The 23,549-nt window shown below is 37.1% G+C and overlaps 2 protein-coding genes across 4 annotated transcripts; both read right to left on the bottom strand.

Moving 5' to 3' along the window:
* On the bottom strand, nt 1-5,614 carry LOC117907238 (UV-B-induced protein At3g17800, chloroplastic). The gene is made up of 3 exons (XM_034820711.1): nt 5,414-5,614; nt 3,522-3,817; nt 1-1,050 (listed from the first exon to the last, which is right to left on the bottom strand). The coding sequence occupies exons 1-3, from the start codon at nt 5,516-5,518 to the stop codon at nt 240-242; spliced, it is 1,212 nt and encodes a 403-aa protein (XP_034676602.1). The 5' UTR covers nt 5,519-5,614; the 3' UTR covers nt 1-239.
* Nucleotides 5,615-6,216: 602 nt separating this feature from the next.
* LOC117931719 (bZIP transcription factor 16-like) lies at nt 6,217-23,006 on the bottom strand. Of its 3 annotated transcripts, none has more exons than XM_034852771.1 (13): nt 22,770-23,006; nt 21,922-22,032; nt 21,754-21,810; nt 21,565-21,639; nt 18,743-18,832; nt 18,577-18,636; nt 18,312-18,481; nt 17,972-18,026; nt 15,411-15,453; nt 15,028-15,317; nt 7,635-7,712; nt 7,432-7,557; nt 6,217-6,853 (listed from the first exon to the last, which is right to left on the bottom strand). In XM_034852771.1, the coding sequence occupies exons 2-13, from the start codon at nt 21,988-21,990 to the stop codon at nt 6,725-6,727; spliced, it is 1,242 nt and encodes a 413-aa protein (XP_034708662.1). In that variant the 5' UTR covers nt 21,991-22,032; nt 22,770-23,006; the 3' UTR covers nt 6,217-6,724. The 3 variants fall into 3 exon arrangements, with proteins under 3 accessions (XP_034708662.1, XP_034708649.1, XP_034708657.1); XM_034852758.1 differs by having other exon boundaries at nt 22,766-23,005; XM_034852766.1 differs by having other exon boundaries at nt 22,779-23,005.
* Nucleotides 23,007-23,549: the final 543 nt, after the last annotated feature.

The raw sequence follows: 23,549 nt of genomic DNA, 5'->3' as shown, positions 1-23,549 counted from the left end.
TGCAGGAAGGCCTCATGCTTCTCTTCCAGATCTATCAAAGTCAAAACTCAAAACAACACGAAAATGTGTAGCATTTACATTCCATTTTCTCATCCTTATTGTTTGTGGTGTTCTTAGCTTTGAAATACTGTGATATGACACAACTATATTTTGTGATTCCCGTCACGCCATGCTCAACATTACTACAATTTACACGGCTAAAAAAGAAGATGAATGAAAGATTCAAAATAGAACCTCCTTCAGCTCTTAAGGAAGTGGTATTTGGATTCAACGTATGTTTCTGAATCCCATAAAAATGATCCAAATGCCACTGCCTCCAAGACTAGCATTGTTAATCCAGAAAACGTAATTGAAACCACTTCATCATTGGAAGTATCAAGGGAGCCGTCCTCAGAAACTCTGACGTCAGGTCTTCCAAACAGGGCCTGTGTCTGCTTTTCAATCAAGGAAATCGCTTCCTTGGATCTTATAGTTGCATATCTCTGAAGCGTCTCTGCATCCAAGTACATCACATAGGATCTCAATCTGTATGACCCACCTTCAACAGAATCCAACATGCCTCCATCATCATCATCATCAGCTGGAATTCTAATCAATGAATCTGGATCCCAAAGGCGATTTGCTGGTCCTGGATCTTCAAAACTTAAGCGGTTTTCATTGAAACCCTCTGGAAGGGTTTTCATAGTTCTTTCAAGTTGGTAGCGCTCATCCACTCTCTTGAGGAAATACCCATACATTATAGAAGCAGCATACAGCTTTCCAAGTTTGATTTTACTGATCTGAACAATCGTGTCGAGGGGCCCCACAAGCCGCTCACCAAGAACAAGAGACAAGTGGCTCTGTATCATCTCAAATGCTTCAGGAGAGTGAATAGACTCTAGTTTCTGCTCCTGGTTTGGCCAAAAGTCCACCCGCCCAGCAGGATCTGAGGTAGCTGATATCTTCGGAATCATTGAAATGTTTTTCTCTACAAATTTCTGCACAATCAAGCAGTATATTATCTCCTCCAACACCTTCTGCCTTTCCTTCTCTCTGACCACAGCTATTCTCCTGAAATGTAGCAGAGACTCAGAAATAAGATAGGTTGATGAAATTAAACTCAACATTTGCATAATCCTTAGAAGTAGAGAACTATGCAGACAACAGTTAAAATCCCCTGAACCTCTTACTCTGGTAAGCCTAGCGTGTAACATGAGCGGAGGCATCCAATGGATGCTAATCTCTGCTGACTGTCCTGATTTGATTCCTTTCATAGCACCAACAAGTGCTTGTGCTTGTGCTAGTGCTAGTGCTATTCTAACATTGTTGCATCTAAAATAGTAAATGTTCTTCCAATCTTATGTTTTGGCAGCAACTCAACTGAAGAAGCGTCCAACTGTGGCAGGAGCCCATGAAAAGGAGTTAAAAAACAGCCATTAAGGACACAAGCAAACTAGGTCTTCAACACCATATCAGCTGATCCTATGGCATTATAAAGGTCATGGATGGAAAGGATGTCGTGGATCATAATGGCAGTCACTGTTTGTTAAGGACTATACAGTCTGTCATGGCCTGTTAGATCACCTGTTGGCATATGAATGAGACAAAAAAGGGTAAGCCCAATTTCTCATTTCTTGGGACATTTTCTCCTCTGAGGCCTCTTAAAACTTTTGTTTCTCCTCCAGGTCAGTCCAGAAGTTCACAGCTATAAAGGATGTTCTGGATCATCATCGCCGGGGGGGAGAGGGCAAGGGAAAGAGGGAGAGAGGAGGAGAGGGAGAGGGAGAGAGGGAGAGGGAAGGAGGGAGAGAGGGGAGAGGGAAGGAGGGAGAGAGGGAGAGAGGGGGAGGGGAGGGGGAGGGGGAGAGGGAAGGAGGGAGGGAGGGAGGGAGGGTGGAATACATAGAGAGAGAGAGGGTAGGAAGGGAGGAAGACAGAGAGAGGGTAGGGAGGGAGGAAGACATAGAGAGAGAGAGAGGCTTGGGAGGGAGAGAGAGAAGAAAGAGTGGGGGAGAGAACAGGGAGGGGGAGAGTGAGGGAGAGAGAGGAGGGAGAGAGGGGGGGAGAGGGAGACGAAGACAACAAGAAAAAGAGAGAAAGACAGAGAGAGAGAGAGAGAGAGAGAGAGAGGAGAGTGAGAAGAAAGAGTGGGGGAGAGAGAGGGAGAGAGAGGAGGGAGAGAGGGGGGGAGAGGGAGACAAAGACAACAAGAAAAAGAGAGAAAGACAGAGAGAGAGAGAGAGAGAATTTTACCTCAGTATTTTTATAGAAAAATGTTTTTCATATGTTTCTTTCTTGGGAAATTTCCTTTCTGAAAGGTAAGGGCAAATGACAATTTAACATATGCATCCTTAAATTTGAAATGCTTTTTCATAAGAAAAATCACTTTTTTTTTCTATGGATTTTTATATGGTTAAAAGGGTGACAAATGAACAGCCATTCTCCCTATAAGATATCCATCAAACATATAATGTTGCATTAGTACGAGTATCGGTAAAAAATAACTTTACCATGCTAATATGTTTCATGAAATAACAATAAATAATATAAATAATAATAATAAAGCAAAAGAAAAGGTTAAAGGCGAGTTTCCAACCAAATCTCTAATCCAAGATATCTAATTTATTTTAAATCAGAGACAAAGTCATCTAATTTATTTTAAAGAGACAGTGAAGTTGCTGTTTCTCCTGCATCTTTAAGCACAAAAGAAGGGATGATATAAAATGCGTTACAAGTAAAAGGAGGATTTTTCCCATTCATTCCCATCTCCACTCGTTTTATCAACACATGATCCAATAGAGTGATTATTTTGAACTAAATGCACCAAGTCTCAAACATGAGATTGTTTATAAGCATATATAGAAGAGCTTATTTTGGACTAATCCACTCTAATCTCAAACATGAGATAGTTCATACACATATTCCTGTTTCCCTTACATAAAGGACAATCTCACAATAAGATTGAAAAAAGGAGGTTCTGCTTCATGTTTTTCCAAGGTACAAGAACATGAAACATTTCTATTACCCATCCTATGTATCTCTGAGAATGACCATCATCTAATCTTCACACTACAAGAAACAGTGTGTATTTCTATCCATCCTATCCCATTTATCCACTTTCCTGTTCTATTTTATTTTATATCCTCCCACAAGCACTTTCAATCTAAATTCTTGAACTTCACAAAATAAGTATCCAAAATGAAAATTCAAAACTCATTATAATCCTACCAAGGAACAAGAATCCAAAATATTAAACTGTCTCTACAGCCCGATTTTATCCTTTCTGATCCTTAATGACTTCTAATTAGAACATCAAACTTTCTCCACTTTTGCATCTCTAATCTAGAGTAATCAGCACTATCAACTCGATCCAAACATACTAGGTTAGTATATATTTTAGAATCAAACCCAAAAGTCCATACTCAAAAGCATGCTTTCTTAAAATTCAAATTGTGATGTCAAAATCTAAAACAGGTATATTTATGGGTTACATTCAACTGCTAGGAGTCCAGAAGGGTAGGTAAAGTGATCAACATACTTACTTATAGAGGAGAAGATCTCGAGATGAAGGTGGGGTTTCCTCTCTCTGTGCATCTCTATCTGTCTGAAGATTCTCAAGCTGCTGATCAATAGCTGCAGGGAGTAGATGTGGATGGGTTTGCACTATTTGGGCCAAAAGCTGGCCAACTGGAGATTCAAGTTGAAGAGGAGCAACTGGAACCAACTCATCGTCTGAATTCACTGATGCTCTCACTGTTAATCCTCTTACTCGACATTTATCCAGTCCAACTCCTAGCTTCGGAATGCAAAATGAAGGGCAGCTTCTGAAAAGAAGATTCTGCAAGAAATGCAGAAATGAATATATGTCAATGAGTAGAATTGAAATGATGAGCAGGAGATTATCAAATCTTAACAATACTGTATCCAACCCTGAAATGAAAATTATGATTACTAAAGCATTGTGATCAAAATGGGGCAAAGCAATGTGGAACTCTGCAAAATGGGTTCTCTATTGCAACATTTTATTCCAATCTAAAGTCAATACAGTCTTATGCTGGAATTTTCAATTACAATTTCCTCTTGAGTTGTTTTCCATATGTCAATCAACCTAACAACACAATATCCAGTTAAAAAGTCCATAAATCAACAATTTCATCCATAGAATAGGGTAGCAAATCATCATCAACTATAAATTGTAAGCAAACAGGTCTTTTTCTTTCTTCTCTGGTCTCCTCGTAAATGTCTTGTATAAAAAATTTCGAAGATATCTATTCCATGCAGTGAGTTTTCAAAATCAAAACATCAATGGCCACTTGCTTCACGTCCCATGTCCCTCAATTTTCCTTATCTACTAAAACAAACTCAATTGTCTTTTAAACTGTGGATCTCATCTCTATTTCTTGAGTCATTCTCATTTCTTAAGGCTATGTTTGATTCCTAGAAAGTACTAAGGAAAGAGAAAAAAAAAACCAAAAGAAAATTTGAAAGAAAATCAAATATAATTAAATTAATTAAACTTTTATATATTTTAAAATTATTTAATGAAGAGGAAAACTTAGTTAAACGAAGTATAAAAATAATTTATTAACTTTAAATCTATTTTTTATTTTCCTTTCACTTTTTCTTTCCTTCTATCTTTCCTCTCTATTTTATTTACCTTGCATTTTCTCTCAAGTTTTCCGGAACCAAACATAGACCAAGACTCCCAACTTGTCAGAGATAAGAAGAATATTTCATTAAAAAAAGACATTCCGTAGATTACCTAAAACATACTATTTGCTTAAACAAAAAGAAAATATTACCATATAATTTCTTGAATTTTCAGTGTTTCACTGATTCAATATATATTTCAACTTCAGAAACCTGTAAATTTTTTGTGTGCACAAGATGTCCACCACCTCATCTAGTGTATGTACTCAAGACTTAATGAAGATTGAAGGAGGAGGCACTTTGCGACCACCTAAAAGATTGAAGAATAAAACTTAAGCCACAACAAATTCAATGATTTAGTCCTCTATTAAGAAAGGTAAACCACAACCCTATCTCTGACTTCCAAAGCCAGAATTGAGTGGAATTGCAAATAACCAAAACATCTAAAATTCTCTTCCTACATCACCCTCCCTGCTGATATCACCATAGAAATTGGACAAAAAGGGGAAATGAAAATGAAATTTCCGGTGTTTTATTTTTATCGGCAACCAAACAGCCTATAAAGATAAACAAAGCCAACCAAAAACCCTTCATCTGTTCTAACGGAAAAGGCCTTTTCCCTTTGAGGCCTCCAATTATCATATTTTTACAAGGAAGCATAAAGTAAAGGCCAAAAAGAAAGAAAGAAAGAAAGAAAGAAATTAAATTTTCGTGGGAAACAAACAGAAGCAAAAAGGAGAAGACAAAGAAAAGAGAAAAAAGAGAGCTGGAGAAAGAAGCTGACTTTGAAGGTTCCAGCGGAGAAAGTATGGAAATGCCTAAACTCCGGAGAGCGGAGGCCGCCGTTGGAGGGAAAACCAAGGGACACGTCGACGCCGGAAACCTGCATGTTCTTCCGTGGATTTTCTCGAGTCCCAGATGAGAGAGATCTGGGAGAGTGTGGTGGTTGAGGAACTGTGGTAGATTTTATTTTAGATTCTGGTTGACGTGGCACATCACCTGCAGGTAAAATAAATAAATAAATAAATTTATTATCTCTCAACTCTAATCCTAAATTTTTTTTATTATATTATATTCTATTTTATATATTTTATTGATGAAATATCTTTACAAAATAATATATTTGATATTTAAAATAATTTATAACCTTTTATATAAAATGCAAGAAATCTTTAATATTTTCCAAATCTTTGATATTTATCTTAAAAGTTACAATTATTTATTATTTTAAAAAATAGGGAAAAAAAATAAAAGTTTCCAATTTATAGGCTTTCCATATATGAAAAGGCATAGATTAGACGGGTGGATTTGCAACCCGGTCCAATGGACACACTAAACAATTAACAAGTTGATAGAGAAATTGGTATTTGAAAGCCACTTTTTTCAAATTCCAATTTGGGCTTATTTGGAAGCCAATTTTTTGAAAGAATCCAGGGTGCCAACTGTCTAAAAGGGACAAATAATTGAAACCATTGGCCATTTGCACATACTTTTGTACCACCACAAGCCAAAAAGCGTCCATCCATTTACACACACACACACAAAAACAAACAGCCAGTGGGAGAGGAGAGGAGAGGAGAGGAGAGATGAGATCTTAATCAGGTGGATTCATCAACACTAATACAACCCAAATCGTTTGATTCATCGTTCGTGTCTTATCTTCTTGCTAACATAGGACATGGCAAAACACAAAAATAGTCTGCCACATATTTGCATAGGAGGGAATTCCAGCCAGTATAGTTTATTAATCTCGGAGTTTACACCTTCATCAACCATATTTTAATACAGACAAGTTGCATTAAGGAAACAAAATACGGATAACTAGATAACAGGCCCTTTTGTAACACGTACAAAAGGGGGATTGATTTCACACTCTACATACCATCCTGGGTCTTCTCACTGTCGAAGATTTGGCCACAACGAAAATATGGGATGGGGGGGGTTGGATGATATGCTTAAGACAGATCCTCCAACTAAAAAAGGTCAGCTTCCACCAATTTTAAACTACATGCTATGTAAAATAGGGGCTTCCTGTTGCTAATTGGATGTTAGGTTATGCTCCTGGAAGAGCAATCTGCAGGGCGGTTCCTCAATCTTAGTGACCACCCTGCCCATGCTCTGCTTGCCCAGTTTGTCCAGTTTGTTTAGTGTCATTACCCAAGTGTTGCTCATTCCTCCCACCAGTTCTATGATCGTCCTGCCCCGGAATTTCTCCAAGTCTCTCCTGCAAAAACCAAAGTTCGAAATTTATGCTTTCCATCAGAAATTGAAACATCATCTAGGAAAACAACTGGGAAAGAAGGGCCAATTCCACATCATTTTACTTTGTTAAAAATGAAGTCATTTTGCTATTAATAGAACTAGAAGTAGCCTTTTTCTCTGGGGTAACTCGAATTCAATAAAAATCACACGTCCTCAGATGCAAAAGAAGACAGAATTATGACTGCAGCTGGTAGTGAAAACCACCAGCTGCCAAGGTTATGTTGCATTTTCCATTTTTGTGAAGGAAAAAGTAAAAGCATCAACCCAATCTTTTAATCACGACCATTCATTGCTATACACTATTTGTGGACCACTCCAAATTTTCAGACTGTTCATGAGAACTTGATCATTCAGATATCACCACCCCTTGGGCAAATTTTCAAATCTAAATCAAGGTATGAACTGGCTGTGACCTTTGAATATAGCTATAATCCTAACATTCACTATGATAGCACTCTCTCCTGCTATTGATCCACCCATCCTTGGGAAGAAAAGAAGAAGAAAGACCAATGCTTGGTCAAACCAAGATTTGAATATCACCTTAAGAGAGGCATTCTCAGACAGAAGCTGCTCATACTCGCTCTTGATGCGACTGACTTCTGATCTAAGAGAGGCATTCTCTTCTTTTAAAGCTTCAGCACGCTGGGCCAGCTCATCACATTCCGCCTGACTCGCAAAAACATATAAACACTCAATAAATTCCAAGCAAGGCCATCAACAGGATTAACAAAATCTAAAGTTACCTGCTTACGCAACCTGGATCGGCGAGCAGACTCCCGGTTCGACTGCTTTCTTCTCTGTCTTTTAATCTCTCTTTCATCCTGAATCAAAGTAAGGTCAAAGTGTCAAATAAAATAGCAACAATAATAATAAGGGAATAAGCATGAACATTAAAAGAAAAAAAAAAAGGCCCGAAGGTGTCAATCAATATAACAACAATAGGGAAAACTAAATGCATCCACCTCAGCCTTATTCAAAAGCATTTTCCTGGCATATCCAAAAATATCACATATTGCACAAAATTTGGAAAATTGTCTGTTGCTCCAAAAGTTCTCCCATCTTAAGAAAACTAATTTCTACCTAATGATGTTCCCAGATATCTACAATCGAAGTTTTGTATTCTTATCTTGAGCAGGAAGGAAGAGGGATTTTTCTTGTGAAGATAAGTCTGAACCTTGTGGGCCCCTATGAGAGCATGGTTCTTTGCTTGGGAAGTGGTGAGGCAGAGGATCTTGACTTTGGATCAGTTAATAAAGAAGAGTTAGAAAAAGCAGAGGCTGAACCCTGGTGAATCAGTGCTATCTTTGTAAGAGTGAAGAAAAATTAGCGGATTAATGCATCTTTTATTTTTCTTTGTTGGGAATAGAACGGGTTCTGCCTTCTGCAGTAATGAGACTTTATTGAGTTGACATGAGAGTTTTGTGAGGGATAAGCGAAGGCTGGCATGGAGAACTATTCCATTGCACTTATTATGGACCATACAGCAGAAGAGAAATCACAGTTCGTTTGAAAATACCAAAAGTTTCAGATCATGCACCCAAAAACTCATTCCTTTGTGCCCTTTTTTCCCCTTCCGTCTAGAAAGTTTATTAATGTGGCATCTTTCTGTTTGTTAGACTTTAAAAGGGAGCGAGGTTTTTTGTTCTTTTCCCTCTTCTGGCCATTTGGTGCCCTTTGTATGCCGCCCATGTATTTCAGTCATGCCCCTTCTTGTTAGGCGCTTTTCATAAATTTATCTGTCAATTAAAAAAAAAAATCATACATGCAAAACTTCTAATAAAACATAAAGATTATGCTCAAATGATTAGCAGGGATATGACACAAGATTAGCAAGATTCAACATCAAACCCTAATCATTTTGAATTGGTAATTCATGAAATGAGAGCGTGGCCAGTGTTAGTCAAGTTGACAAGACTCCAGTAGGTGGAAATTTTAATTTAGCATTATGAAGCAAAGCTTTAGATTCAACATTCCTCAGAATAAGCAAGTCAAAGATAGAATACAAGGACTGGAATAATAAGCAAAGTTAAGCATTAAGGCCTAATCTTTTTGCATCTCCATGCATGAATTGAGCATGGCCTAATCTTTTTGCAAGATTCAACATCAAACCCTAATCATTTTGCATTGGTAATTCATGAAATGAGAGTGTGGCCAGTGTTAGTCATGTTGACAACACTCCAGTAGGTGGAAATTTTAATTTAACATTATGAAGCAAAGCTTTAGATTCAACATTCCTCAGAATAAGCAAGTCAAAGACAGAATACAAGGACTGGAATGATAAGCAAGGTTAAGCATTAAGGCCTAATCCTTTTGCATCTCAATGCATGAATTGAGCATGGCAGGTTTTCATTATAGTTGACAACACTAGGAGGTACAGTTTCTTAGTTAAACCATCAATTAATAGTTGAGAATACAGCAGATCTTAGCAATAGTTGACAAGACGAATTACATTGCAACTATCCATTCATCCATCAATGTCAACATATCAAGTGAAATGTTTTTTAAAATGTCATTTCCAAATTTTGTTAGAAGACCAGAGGCTCTTGACTGTGATAGGAATACAAGGCATCAATAAATTGTTGGTATATTCAAATTTCTTCGATTTTTGAAACTCTGCAAGAGTCTGCATGTTCAATTCCATGCCAAATCTTTAAGTTTAAGTCCAGGTATGAAGATAATATTGTGTTTTTAATTTTCATGAAAATAGCTGAAGGAGAAAGTAAAAAAAAAAAAATTGCGTCACAGTGAAGAAGATGCTTGTGCTGCATGAAGAAAACATCGGTGGAGGAATCTGGTTCTCTATCACAGGGATGAACTATGGTATACCTTCTATGCTGGGATTCAAGGAGTAAGTGTTGTGGGATGCCAAGCAGCATCACTTGCTTTGTTCTTTGGAAAAAGAGGTGGGTTTTGCTGAAAATAAAAATAAAAATAAAAATAAATTAGGGAACACTGCAGATCACATTTAATTGAGCTTAGAAATGCGAGATTCACTAAAATCAAGGAGCTTTTAATGAATTTAAGCCCCTTCTTTGCTGATTTATAGGTTTCTAACTGCAGTGGCATGGTGAACCTCCATGGGTTCTTAAAGGGTCAAGAGTCACAAAATAGGTTGTAGCAGTTTTACAATGGCAAGATCCTTCAAGAGGGTTGGATTCCTCCTCCGCATGATGTTGCGGATGCTATTTGGAGAAATCTAGGCTTAGAGGTCGACGAAATAAAGATAACTTGTGGCCAAGGGCAGTGGTCTACAAGAAGCCCCTATCTCTTGCAGATAGGAACCCTTGGTAGAGCTACTGCCAAAAGGTGGAGATTTTGGATGTTATGATGTATTAATATTTCCCTAGATTGGTAGTGTTGTATTGGATAATGATGGTTAGATAGTGCCCAGCAAAGCTATATGAAAGCCAGCATGATTTTGAATAATTCATTTAGATGTAGGTGAATTGAGGCACGAGTCTTACTGCTTCATCTGCAGACAGAGGAATCTATGGAAGCCTTTAGGACCAAATTGGGGAAGTTCATACATTTAGAACTGTTCAAATTGACGGCCAATCATCAAAGTTACCTGATTTTTCCAGAGCAAAGTTAAACTGGAAGTTCATACAGGGAAAATGTTGCCAAAACAGTAGAACAGGTAAAGGGGGGGGGGGGGGTATCGGGGGTATAATTTTCATGATCCTGCTTGCTGTGGCTGGTTTTAGGGAAGAGGAGTTTGCTAGGCCAAATCCAGATTGAAGAATCTAACTCTCCTACACATGGATTGATCGGGCTAAACAAAGTGAGGAGGAATGGAAGCATCAACAAGGACACAGACTTAAGGTGCAACAAAGCTGGGGGGCACCCATTTCAAATTGAAATCCCTTGCACTCTGGGCCTAGGTCAAATGGATTTGAAGCTTTGCGCTTTGTTAATTATAAGGAAAAGGGCTCACATGCTTTGGCTTTTATCAAGCCTCCTCAGTCCCATATCTAGCTTTAAGGATGGCAGCCTCAGTTGCTGTCAATCATGAAAAATTCTCAGAGAGTTGGGCATTCCCATGCCAGTTAAGGAGCCTTGGCTTCCTATGGTCACAATGGATCCCCATTCCAGCTCCTCCATAGGCCTGGTAGTGTCTGGGAAGTCTCAACTCAGTCTCTGCCAGCATACAGAGGATATCCTAAGCCCTGTAGTCTCATGGTTTGGCTGTTCTTCTGTCACTAGAGAGAGGATGGCATGAATGCCCCCGATCCTCTTTCAGGTCACACATGATGGAAGCATGGTTTGATGCCTATCCCTGTGGACCGATGTTTGTGCTAAGAGTTTCAGGAAAGTTTGTCAAATTGTAAAGGCAGCTTTTGGGGACTGGCAAGGGTTTTGGGAGCTCTCCACTAGCTCCATCTTCAATATCAGCGAAGGTATTGCCCCAGCCAATGAACAATACCTTGGCTTGGTAGGAATTTCATTTCAGACACAGATCAAATTAAAGATTTGTTGGTCTCTCTTTCTTTCATTCCAAGCCCACCACCTTCTCCTCTTCTCTTAATTCTTCCTCTGACTGTACCTTTCTAATCCTTTGATTGTTCATTTCCCATTTGAATTTAAGCTCCCCTTTGCCCATCTTGCTTCTTCAGATCCCCATTTTCAGGGATTATGGCTTGCCCACTAATAAAAAGGTTGGCAGCACCAATACTGAAGGTTTGTGGGACAATATGCTTCTAATAACCTTGCTGCCTCTAAGGTTACTCTTCCTACTTTGAGGAACTCCCATCATGTTCCCCCATTTCTAGCCCTGAATACTCTTTCATCTTTCTCCCAGCAAGATTGCAAGCATTAGAACCTTGATATCCTCTCTGAACTTTAAATCATATTAATTCCAAGGCTGGATAGCTTGTGCTTGGTCCCTGGATCCTGTAATTTTGTATGATGATTTTAAGTTGGAATGGTGGCAGTTGGGAATGAGTAAGAGGAGAATAATGAACATGTATTGCCTTCATGAGGAAGCCCCAGATAATCATAAAGGAAGAAACCAAAAATTGGAACCTTTAGTAAGCTTATCAGAAGTATTTTTTTTTTTTATAGGTAAAGATAATTCATTAAAAAGAGGCGCCAGAAAAGCGACTCAAAGTAAACAGAACTATGCAAGGTATACATACCTAAACACACCCCACCAAAAAGCTAAGAACAATAAAGAGGCCCTAAAAGTCACCTAGGCCAACAACAACCTTAATAGTATCCCAACCAATCAATAAAATTAACTATGGTTATAGGACAATCAACTATAAACAATTTAGCCTCAGACCAAAGAGAGAAAAGAAAGGAATATTTCAATCTTTGGATTGACAGCTTGCCATCCCTAAATGCCAGTCTATTTCTCGTCTTCCACACCGTCCAAAATATATGCAGAGGAGCAGCTCTCCACACCTTCTTGCGCTTTTTGCTCACAAAAGAACCATGTCATCTAAGGAGAGTCTCTTTAACCGAGGAGGGCAACACCCAAGACACCCCAAACAAGGTAAAGAGTAGCTCCCATAAGGCCCTTGTTTTTGAACAATGAAGAAGCAAATGATCTATTATCTCCTCTTCCTCAAGACAAATAAAGCATCTATTTGCCAAGGACCATCCTCTTTTCTGAACAAGGTCTAGGGTTAAAGCTTTACCCCATGTTGCCTCCCACGCAAAGAAACTGATTTTGGGTTGTACCCACCCATTCCAAATACAGCTAGAAGGAAACAAAACAAGGCAGTCCGCTTCTAAAGCAAAGTAGAGAGACTTTGCCGAAAATTTTCCGCTCTTTGTTTCGGTCCAAACCACCATATCCTCTACATCTCCAATCACTCTCTTCCCGTGAAGATGCTCCAAAAATCTTTCCGCCTCCTCCACATCCCAATCATTTAGAGCTCTTGAAAAATAGGGGCTCCAACCCCCCTTGGCCGAGGGATCCCACACATCCGCCACCCAAGCTTCCTTTTCAGCATACAAGGCAAAGAGGGAAGGAAAAGACATACACAAGGGGGAGTCCCCACACCATCTATCCCTCCAAAAACTCACCCTCCTCCCATTGCCAACTCTAAAAGAGATTCAAGCGTCCACCAACTCCCAATCCATCCTTATTCCTTTCCAAAGCCCCACAGCGTGTGCCTCTCTCACTTCCCGAGAGCTCCAACCCCCTCTATCTTCCCCATTTTATCAAAAACATGTAGGAAATTAGGATTTTTCAGGAAAGCCAAATATCTGTTGACTCTTTGAACCATGTGGTTCAATACCCCACTTCTATCTAGGCAGTTGCCAAGACTTTTCAGGCATTCCATGAGTTTGATTATGCTAAAGATTGGAGATAGATGATTAAAAGCAAAAAACATAGGCTAGGGTCAAGGCAGCAAGGAAACCCCTCAGCCCTTCCTTTAACTCTTCTTACACTTAATTTTTATGGTTGCTCACTTGGGAACCTAAGGCAAATGAGAATTGATGGTATCTTCAAAGATCAATGCAGCAAAAACTTTCTCCAAGCCAATAAGATTTGGTTTGGCCTTGGAAGCCAAGATCTTAGCCCTGCAAGGAGGCTCAACCAAGACAGATACTTTAGACCCTAATAATTTACATCTGGAAGAGGATTGACCCACTGTTCTATCCCAGACATCTTAGGGTATGAGAAAACTATGAAAATTAGACAATTGGATTCATAAAATTATTGTTTTTTCAAGACATTTCATTTGCCCTTTCAATTGGATCCCTAGATTAGCCAACCAAACTACCAACTAATTGGCCATGTGTGGAGCCTCATCTCTAAAGAATTTTCTTGGAGATTTCTAGCCACAATGAACAATTTCTTCTCTAGGAGCTCTTAGATTTCCTTGCTGAGCTGCTTCCAGATTTTTTAATTTTTATAGCTAATAACTGAGATAGTGATATGTTACATTATTTAGTAATAGTCCTAGACACTAGAAATATTAACATATTAACAAGTATTTAGCATCATATGTAAGCAAACTCCATTGGGAATTGGAAAAATATGATCCAATCCTGGGCAACACAAAAAAGAAAAAAATATGAAAAATTATAAATATTAGGCCACAGAACAAAATATTTAACAACAAAACAAATGGTGTATGCACCTTTTAGAAGTAGTTGTTCAATTAAACCGTAGTTGATGTAAACAGAAGCCAATATTGACCATGAAAACACAAAATTTGGCACCCTTAGGGACTGATTATTGACACTTGGCTATTAACATATATAATCGTTTTTCTTTTGGCACATATGAGAATACCGATAAATTACATGATACTACAATACTACTCCTCTACCCTAACATACCATAGGTGGCTTGAACTTCCAACCTTTCACAATGCAGTAACTTAGGAATTCCCCAAGCAAAGTGTCATTGGCAACCCATAAATTCATACATACTAATTCTGGTTTGTTTATGAGTTCTGTTATCTTTTTGTGCAGTGGAGGGCGGGTTTTAAAGTAAACTGACCCAACCCATGATCTGAATACAGCACACAGTAAAAAGAGTAGGGCGGTTATAGATATCTATATAGATGTCTTCCCCTTAATCAAATTCAGAAATATGCTACAACCAGAATTACAATACGTCCAGTGCATGAAAACTTATCATAATTCTGGTTGGTTTATGAGTTCTGTTATCATTTTGTGCAGTGGAGGGCAGGGTTTTAAAGTAAACTGCCCCAACCCATGATCTGAATACAGAAGACAGTAAAAAGAGTAGGGTGGTTATAGATATCTATATAGATGTCTTCCCCTTAATCAAATTCAGAAATATGCTACAACCAGCATTACAGTACATCCATTGCATGAAAACTTATTTTATACACGTCTTTTTAATTTAATTGCATGAACTGGTTCCCTATTTAATTTTCTGTTTTTGTATTCGATTATAACAGTTGGACTGAAGTCAAACTAGATCTGTTATAAAGTTCATCATCGGATTATTTGATAAACAATGATTTTAATTACCATATATTAGTAAATATCTAGTTAAAAATGTAAACCAGCCAAAACTGAGTTGCATCCAAATCCAGTCAAAAATCAAACCATTAAGGCAAATTTGAAAGAATTAATGGAATATATATATATATAGAGAGAGAGAGAGAGAAAGAGAGACAGACAGACAGAGAGAGAGAGAGAGAGAACCTGTAACCAAAGCTGTGATTGAACACTGTCTCGTGACCCAGCAGTAACAATTCCTCCTGTGACTGGAGCAGAAGGAACCTTCCCACGCATTGCAGGAATAGTAGATGAAGTTGGAGCACCCCAGTAATCCATTCCAATGTTTAAGTTTGTAGTAGGACCAGGAACACCTCCTGGAGCACCAGGTGCTGATATTGGCATGATGGCCATTGTTTGGTTCACCATTGCATGAGGTGTATTTGGTCCTCCATTTTGAGGAGCATGGCAAGTGCTGCCATTCTGAGATGTTTCAGCTGTAATTAAGACATAACAACGGTTTATGGTTAACATCAAATATAATAACCAAAATAGTAACTGAATTTGGAAATGGCATTTTTACTACAGACCTTCCAAAGAATCTTGCCTACATCCAGACTTCAGTTGTGAGTCCTGCACAAAATCAAGGAAATCAACACATTTTGCAAACCTAGCAAGTAAGAAACAAGCAATAGAAGTGAATACTAAGTAGTTAGTCCAATAAGTACAACATTGTTCATGTTATGTGACACAACTGGCATAAAAAATTCAGCAGACCTTTTTTTTTTTTTCCAGAAATCCTTCCACAATATACAGTTATGATCAAGACAAGAACCACATAAACTCCACAGCTAAGAAAGATTAAAAAAAAAACTAAAAGTGAACCAAAGCAAACATTAATCACAATTCAAGAAGGCCACTTGTGCTGCTTTGTTCGGTAAGATGCAGAGGAATTTAGTCTTGGTATCCCTAGGTCAGCTGGAGAGCAGCTTTGTCGGCAAGAGGAAGAGGAAGACTAAGAAAACTGCGCCACATTATTATTCAGGTATGGCATATTCCAAAGGAGCAGAATCAGCATATATTTAAGGAGTAGCACACTGGCACTACCAAGTTAACTTTAAAGAAACTTTGCATGAAGCCTCTGCTCCTATGGTCTAGGGGTTCCTCAGGGAATCAAAGCTTTTCCTCTTTGATTTCATTCAAAGGTAGTCATTAACATAAGACCTTGTCTGTAACCTCTTGCTTAGGCATTGTGATTTTCTGTTTTTTGCTTCTCTGGATGCTTCTTTGCATAACCAAAACCTCACTTGCCCCACACTACACACCATTTTTTCTCAAGTCGTTTAATGTACTTTTTCTTGCTTACAATTGGAAAAATAAAAAAGGTGATGGTGGGGTACATTTTGAAATTTGGATCATAAAGGGAATAGGATAGTCATGGCTGGTCTTATTTTTTATAAGGTTCATTGCTGGCCTGCCACACCAAAGCCTTTCACGTGCTGTGTTGTTTGAAGATGCCACAACAACTATAACACAAGAGACCTCCAGAATCTAAAGTTTGCAGAAACCATATTCAACCCAGCCACTGTTGAGGCCAATCTCAATCAATAGTATTAACTTCTCCCTTAAGACTGCCTTCCATTTCTGAACAATTTTAAATACTAATTTCTTGGGTTCCAACTGTCACAAATCTGAATATCACCCTCATTAATAATCCGTTGCATAGTTTATGAGACGTTTTGACTTCTACAGTGGGAAAGTTCAAAATTTTCATAGCTATATTACCCTAAGTTTGACATAATCTCATAGATGGTGCATGGTGCAAAAATTTTACTTTTAAACTTACCCATCCAAAAACTAAGCTACACTAAGAACTATGGTTATGCAATGGTAAAAGTTAAACACATACTCAGCCACATTATTGAATCTTTAGTTAGGCATTAAACACATGGGCTATGTTTTAAGGCATATTAATTACACACTTCATTAAATATTAGATTAGGTGCTCCAGTCATGTTTCACAGGTTACATATTCCTTAAAATTTAAGGTTACTAACAGATAACATAAATCTAAAGCAATATGTGTGATGTCTTATAGAAGACATGTGCATCAGGTAACAAACTAGAAACCTAGGAAAACAGTATCAGCTAATTAGACTTTACTAAGCACATTAACAATCACAACATTTACAACGAAAGATCCTCTTTATCAAGGTGATCCAAAGGGTCATAGCAGTAACAAGCCTGGGAGGTTCTTCTCCCTCAAGCCTTTCATACCCGACTCAAAAAGGCAAAAAAAAAAAAGAAAACAACCCAAACAAAATCACTCAAATACAAGCATTCTGTCTGCTTTATAAGTGATCATCGGCCACCAAAACCCCTAATTCCTGGAAATGTTCAAATGAGAAAAGAAACTATAGCAGAAATGAAGAAGCAATGAACGCTCTACTAATCCTTGTCAAACACATAATAGAAGTTATTTCCAAAATATAATTTTTCTTATTCAGGAACCATTTAGACCAAAGAGCCAGAAGATACAAGAACAAGCCCTTCAAGGTATTAGCAACATAAAATTGCTAGCAATATTGTAGCAACAACAATTGAGTAACAAGGAGCTGATTGCTACATGAGCATGTGTTTGTGTGTGTTTGCGCATGTTTGTGTGTGTTTGTGCGTGTTTGTGTGTGTTCGTGTCACATGAACAAAGGAAAGCTTACATATATAGTTCACATAAACAAAGTAACAAGCAGCTGAATGGTGCATAAGTATATGAGTATGTGCATGCTGTGTTGTGTGTATGCATGTTTTAAGTGTCACATCAACAATGGAAAGCTTGCGTATGCAGTTCAGATAAACAAAGGAAAACTTTCTTGTAGAACAGTGCAGGAAGTGTGGGCATGTATTTTAAGTGTCACATAAGCAAAAAAAGGCTTACATATATGGTTCACATCAACAAAGGAATGCTTTCATGTATAATAGTGCGGGAAAAACTCATGCACTGAGATAATAAGATGGACCCCAAAGTTTCATGAAACTGAAATTCCATCTTTAAAATGGCTATGTAAAAAAGCATGTGTACCCACCACATTCAGAACAATCCCATAAAAATTATCAATCTAGAACTAGACAAACTCAGCTCCATGATACTTACACTCTGAGAATTTGCATCACTCCCTTCGCTTGAACCTTCACTAGCACTCTCAGCACTGCATGTCAAGTTCATTCCAATATCAGCAGCAGTAGTCAGCATTATTTGGTGGCAACAACAGGGCCTTGCAGTTGCTAAAAAAATGCTAACTGAAAATGAAGAAGGGAAGAACCACTCTACAAACAGAAGCCAGTTTAGGAAAAAATGAGTGTTACAAAACAGGCCACTTGGGCCATGAAAGCAAGAGGCAACAAACCCACTCACCTAAACCAGGCACTAGGCAAGGACTAACTACAAAACCATACAACTATGATATTCATCTCCTATATATTAGCCAGCGCACCTTTTAGAATACACTCCATTAGCAGATGCTCCTGATGTTTTACCAAGTTCATTATTCTTGCCTGTAAGCATATTCAAACTGCCCAAACTTCCTTTTGATCTTTTGATGGGCAATTTTTCCTTACCCTCAGATGATTTACCATCAGCTTCCATGCTTCCCGGAGTAGTTCCCTAAATGAAAATTTACAAGTTATTCTACAGATCCATATGAAAAAGAATGTCTACTCAGCAGCAGATCAAATGATACAGTAGCTTAATTAACTCACAGAGGTCTCAGCAATGCCATTTGGAGAAGGCATAGCAAAAGGACTGAAAGGATAAGATCCCTGTTAAAAAATAAAACATGGAGCATTTTAGATAGCGGAATGCAGAAAGCAAGGACACGATGACAATATTATAACTGAAACTAAAGTATGCTCCAAAAGAAAATACCGGAGGAATAGATGGATGAGCATATAAGCCACCAGGGGGATACATTGCAACATATGGATGCGGTGGGGTACCATATGGAGGCATTAGATGCTGCAAGCAAACAAAATTTTTAAAAACTGTACAAACTATCAAACAAAACATTAGGTTAAAGAAGAAAAAAATAGGTGCTGAAAAAGACAAATTGAAGCACTGTACCAACCGCCATCCAGAAGATTATATCACAGGAGGGACAAAAATTTAAATAAAATTTTCTACACCTTTGCCAAGACATTTTAGTTATACATCAGCAGAAAAATCCATGTCTTCATCACTCTCCTTTCCTCAAACCCCCTTTCTAAAAGTACAAGCCATTACAAAAACCAATGAAAAGTAAATATGAAAATATCTAAAAACCATATGGTACCATTTCTTTTTTTTTTTAATAGGCAAACAAAAATTATATTAATAGCGTCAATCAGAAAAAGGCATGCCAAAATGTGCAAGACATATACAAGGACACCAAATGGGGAAAAAAAAATGAGGAAGATTAAAAAAAGTTTCCCTCCCATTATGTAAATTCCAACCAATTAACCAGATTTAGAATAAACATGGAATTCACATCCATGGACCTTTTAGCACAAAACAGTGGAGTACATGGACAACATTTTGAGGGCATGATTATTCTAGATTTTCAAAATGACCTACCATTTCTCTCCTTCCATACAAACAGCCCTCTATGCCTCCCTCTGTTTTTTCCCCACGAACCTCCCTCTTTGGCCTGCTTAGGAGAGTTTATGGTGCCTTATTTAATTAAGATTGTCAACGTTCCAAGCTACACGTGCTAAGTCTCCATTCCTACTTCTGGACATAATTATATTTCTGTTTGCTTATGATAAATTAATTATCAAACACAAATAGCATGTTCATTTCATTTCCAACATCTGAAGTTCACTTAAGCTGTCATCTCACAGTTTATGTTTCACAAGCCACAAGCCGATTTTTATTTTTTTTTGACAGGCAAATAAGAATATATAAATGTAAGAAAAGTGCCAATCAAAAGTGCCAAACACAGTACACTGGAAGTACACAAATGAGACACAAAAGATTCAAGCTACAATAGCTACAACCCTACTTTAGGACTTGGAGTACACCCATAAAATGTAACAAAGAACGTGAATCCATTTGATCATTAACTAAAAGATACCCATGAGGCCACATGTACAGTTTAGCAAAGAGGGAATCCTTAAGCCACAAGCTACATGAACAAATCAAATGGATTATAGTGGTTATATTTTAACTGGTAGAAGCTTTTCAACTTTCTAAGAGAAATAATTGATGTAAGGCAGGTAACATGCGTTCAGCTTAGTAATCAACAGCTTTTTCTGTATTTTCACCTAATATGTCTGTCAAATGATTCAGTTAATGCTGTATAATTTTAGTATTACATGATTGATTGCTTCCAAATGAAAATCTCAACTCTTAAGTATTACAGAATTTCTAATGAATTACTCTCAGCTCTAGAACAATACGATGTCAAACTATTCTTAAATGTTAAGAATTTTCAAAGATGCCAAATGCAGCATGCTAAAAGACAGTTCAAGTGTTATCTGACCCATTAAAAGAACATGACAGAAAATTTGAAACTGTTTTCTGAACAGAACAAATGAGAACTAATAAAAAAAATTTATATTCACAACTGCCTATGAGCCTTTCCTTCCAAAGATTCTTCACACAATCTTAATGAAACAAAAAGTCCCTAGGACGTACTTATCTGATCTACCAACATCTAAATATCCTTTCTCCACAGGCATCCAGCACAATTGTTAACTTCAATGCTTCACGCAACTCAATGAAATTTGACAATTCCATATAAAAATTAAAGATGTCTTTCAGCAGGGATTGCTGAAATTTTACAACTGCTGAACATATCCAAAGGCTTATGTATAACTCAACTCAGCTCAATGCTATTAATCAGTTGAACTTCATTTCTTTGATACATATGGATGACTTCATAAAAGAACACTGTAGATGATAGATTCCAGTGTATAGGTAGGCTACGTCCACAATGGCTTGTAAGAAAAGGGGAAAAAAACAGCCAAACTGGTCTTTGAGCAAACATCACCCAAACCTGTCAATGCCCCAGGGTATCAATGAAATCTAAGATGAGTGTCTCCCACCTAAGCAAGCCTCCTCCTCCAACCAATTGTAGAAGGATCTCAGATCATTTCTTTACGCTTGCTTTCCAAATTTTCAATCCCAAGAAAACCCTGCTGTTCCTCTTCTTCCCCATCTATACCAGCAGGTTCAAGCTTAAGTTTTAAACTAGATTTCTTAACAAGGGAAACTTGAGAAACAACAGGGATATAAAGGGGGAAAACGAAAGAAACCTATAGATTGGCAAATTGAAGGGTGCCCCCCAGTTAAACTCTTTTCGATGAGATTTTATGCCCTCAGTTTTTTGTTTCTATCTTTATTGAATTGTACACTTTTCGGTCAGCTGATCCTTCTTGTTACCCCAAATTCACTTTCATAACTTGTTGCTAAATTTATAAAAATAAAAAAATAAAAAGATAAGAGAGAGAGAATGTAACTAACTTAATTGAACTATGTTAGTTAGCAAGCTCAGTTACTCTCACAAATCAGAAGTTCATCTTGAGAACAATTAAACAACACAACACTCTACCTAGACTGGCTCATTTGCACCTCAGATGAAATATCAAAATCAGAATGTCAAGTAGTTTAATCGGTTTGAGCAGTCCAATACAATCCCATTACTTTCTCCTCCAAGAAATTCAAATAAACATTTTCAATTTCCGATGAGAAAAACGTATAAGAACGAATACCTGAACTCCCCACATGTAAGGGTGAGCTTGGGGACTTGATGCCAAGAACCCATGTGGAGGTATGGGAGAATATGCCTGTAATAAAAATACAAAAATTAAGAAGTCAAGCCACATGAACAATTAAAAGACAATAAGAAAGCAACAATGGAAAACCCTAAGTATAAGCTTTTAAGTTTTGACTAAAGGAACCTGAAATCCAGACCAATCAGGATTAACTGTTCCAGCGCTCGTGGTTGAAGACTGCTCCTGAAAGAACCAAGAAATAATAAACCAATTTAAAATATTTTCCATATGGCAATAGATTGAACACAATCACGAATGCAACGTATTCAATAACAAAAAAATACACAAGCAAACCTGCGTAGTAGTAGGCGGTGTCTTTGACTCCTTCTCCTTCCCTGCCTTATCCATCTCACTACTGCCCATTATTCAATAAGACCCCGCCTTCCACAACTTTCTCAAACCATTCTGCAATAAAAGAACTTCCTTTTAATAAAATCATTCAACTTCTATTTAACAAATGAAATCACCCTCAGTTTTGTTGCCAGGAAACCGAATGCATGATATAATTTTGGCTCATATGTATCAAGTGAGTTCCGTTTTCCTAAAATGCTTTGTTTGGCAGCTATGAAATTAAAATAAAAAATAAACAAGCAAATTTTCTAAATCTCAGATTTTCAACAAACCTCCACGCTTATAAGCCTATCACAACCAGTTGACCTAGTTTGCAGAGTTCTTCATTCAAAGAAGAAATAACAAAAAGGAAACAAAAACATAAAATTCAATATTTCCTCCTCATTTCTCAAATTTTATCGCAAACCAAATAGAGGACAAATCAAAAGAACTTCCTTCAATACACCCACACGGTTGTACTAAAACACTCTTTTGTTTTCCCAGATCCAACCAATCAATAGTCTAAATCCCAAATTTTTAATTTATTTTTGCTTTCCATGTTTTCTCAACACCCAAACAAATTATTAAGAAGAAAAAACCACTTACCTTTTACCTTAAAAATAAACATGGAAAAAAGAAAAGAAAAAGGAACCCTAAATAATTAAGGGGCATAAAAATTCCCTCTTTCTAGAGGAATGATAAAATTTAACGAGAAGGAAAGAAACCCTAATTCCAAGAGATCAAAAATCCACGAAAATTAACCTAAATACAAACAAATAAAAAAAAAATGATGAGCTGTTGAAATTACCAACCAAACATACAGTGGAAAGCAATTGGCAAGAAGTGCAGAGAGAAAGGAAGAAAGAGAACAAAGAAGAAAAAGCTTGTCGTGACGAGAAGAATGTTCGATGCAGGTCCGGAAGGATCAAATCTGCGAAGAGATTAGGGCAAAATTGGGGGAAAATAGGGCTCTTTCATGGATAGAAAATAGAAGAATGGAAAGGCTAAAACGGTCTTTCGCACATGCCAAAAATCCCCATCTGCTCCTCTCCTTAGTCTTCTACTTCTACTGATGATGATGATTTGTGGTTTGTCTCTTATACATTTTATTTTTTTATTATTTCTACCCTTACACTAAACCCTTCCACTCTACTCTCAGTTAATTCTAAATTATTAAATTAAATTTCTTTTAATAAATTTATTAAATAACATTTAAAATTAATAATAAAAACTATAATATCATTTTTATATAAGAAACAAAGGGCTCATTTGGTAATGTCTTCTTAAATTTTTAAAAAAAAAATATTTTTTATTCTTTAACTTAAAAATAAATTTTATAAAATCGGTTCATATTTTCTTTTTGTTTTTAAAAAATTGATGAAAACAATTTTTACTTATTTTCTAAAAATTATTCTTTATTTCACTTTATTTTTAAAAATTATTTTTACAAAACAATATTCAAACAATGTTAATTTTCAAAAGAAAAAATATTTTTAAATCACACAACCACTCAAATTTTTCATTATCGGAACCAAATTTATTATCAATTAAAATTTTATTAGTATGAAACCAAATCTTGTACTTATTAGAAT

The sequence above is a fragment of the Vitis riparia genome, chromosome 2 (assembly GCF_004353265.1).
Source record: "Vitis riparia cultivar Riparia Gloire de Montpellier isolate 1030 chromosome 2, EGFV_Vit.rip_1.0, whole genome shotgun sequence".
Classification (NCBI taxonomy): Eukaryota; Viridiplantae; Streptophyta; class Magnoliopsida; order Vitales; family Vitaceae; genus Vitis; species Vitis riparia.
The sequence above is the reverse complement of the archived record's forward strand: the minus strand, read 5'-3'. Positions and strand labels throughout refer to the sequence as shown.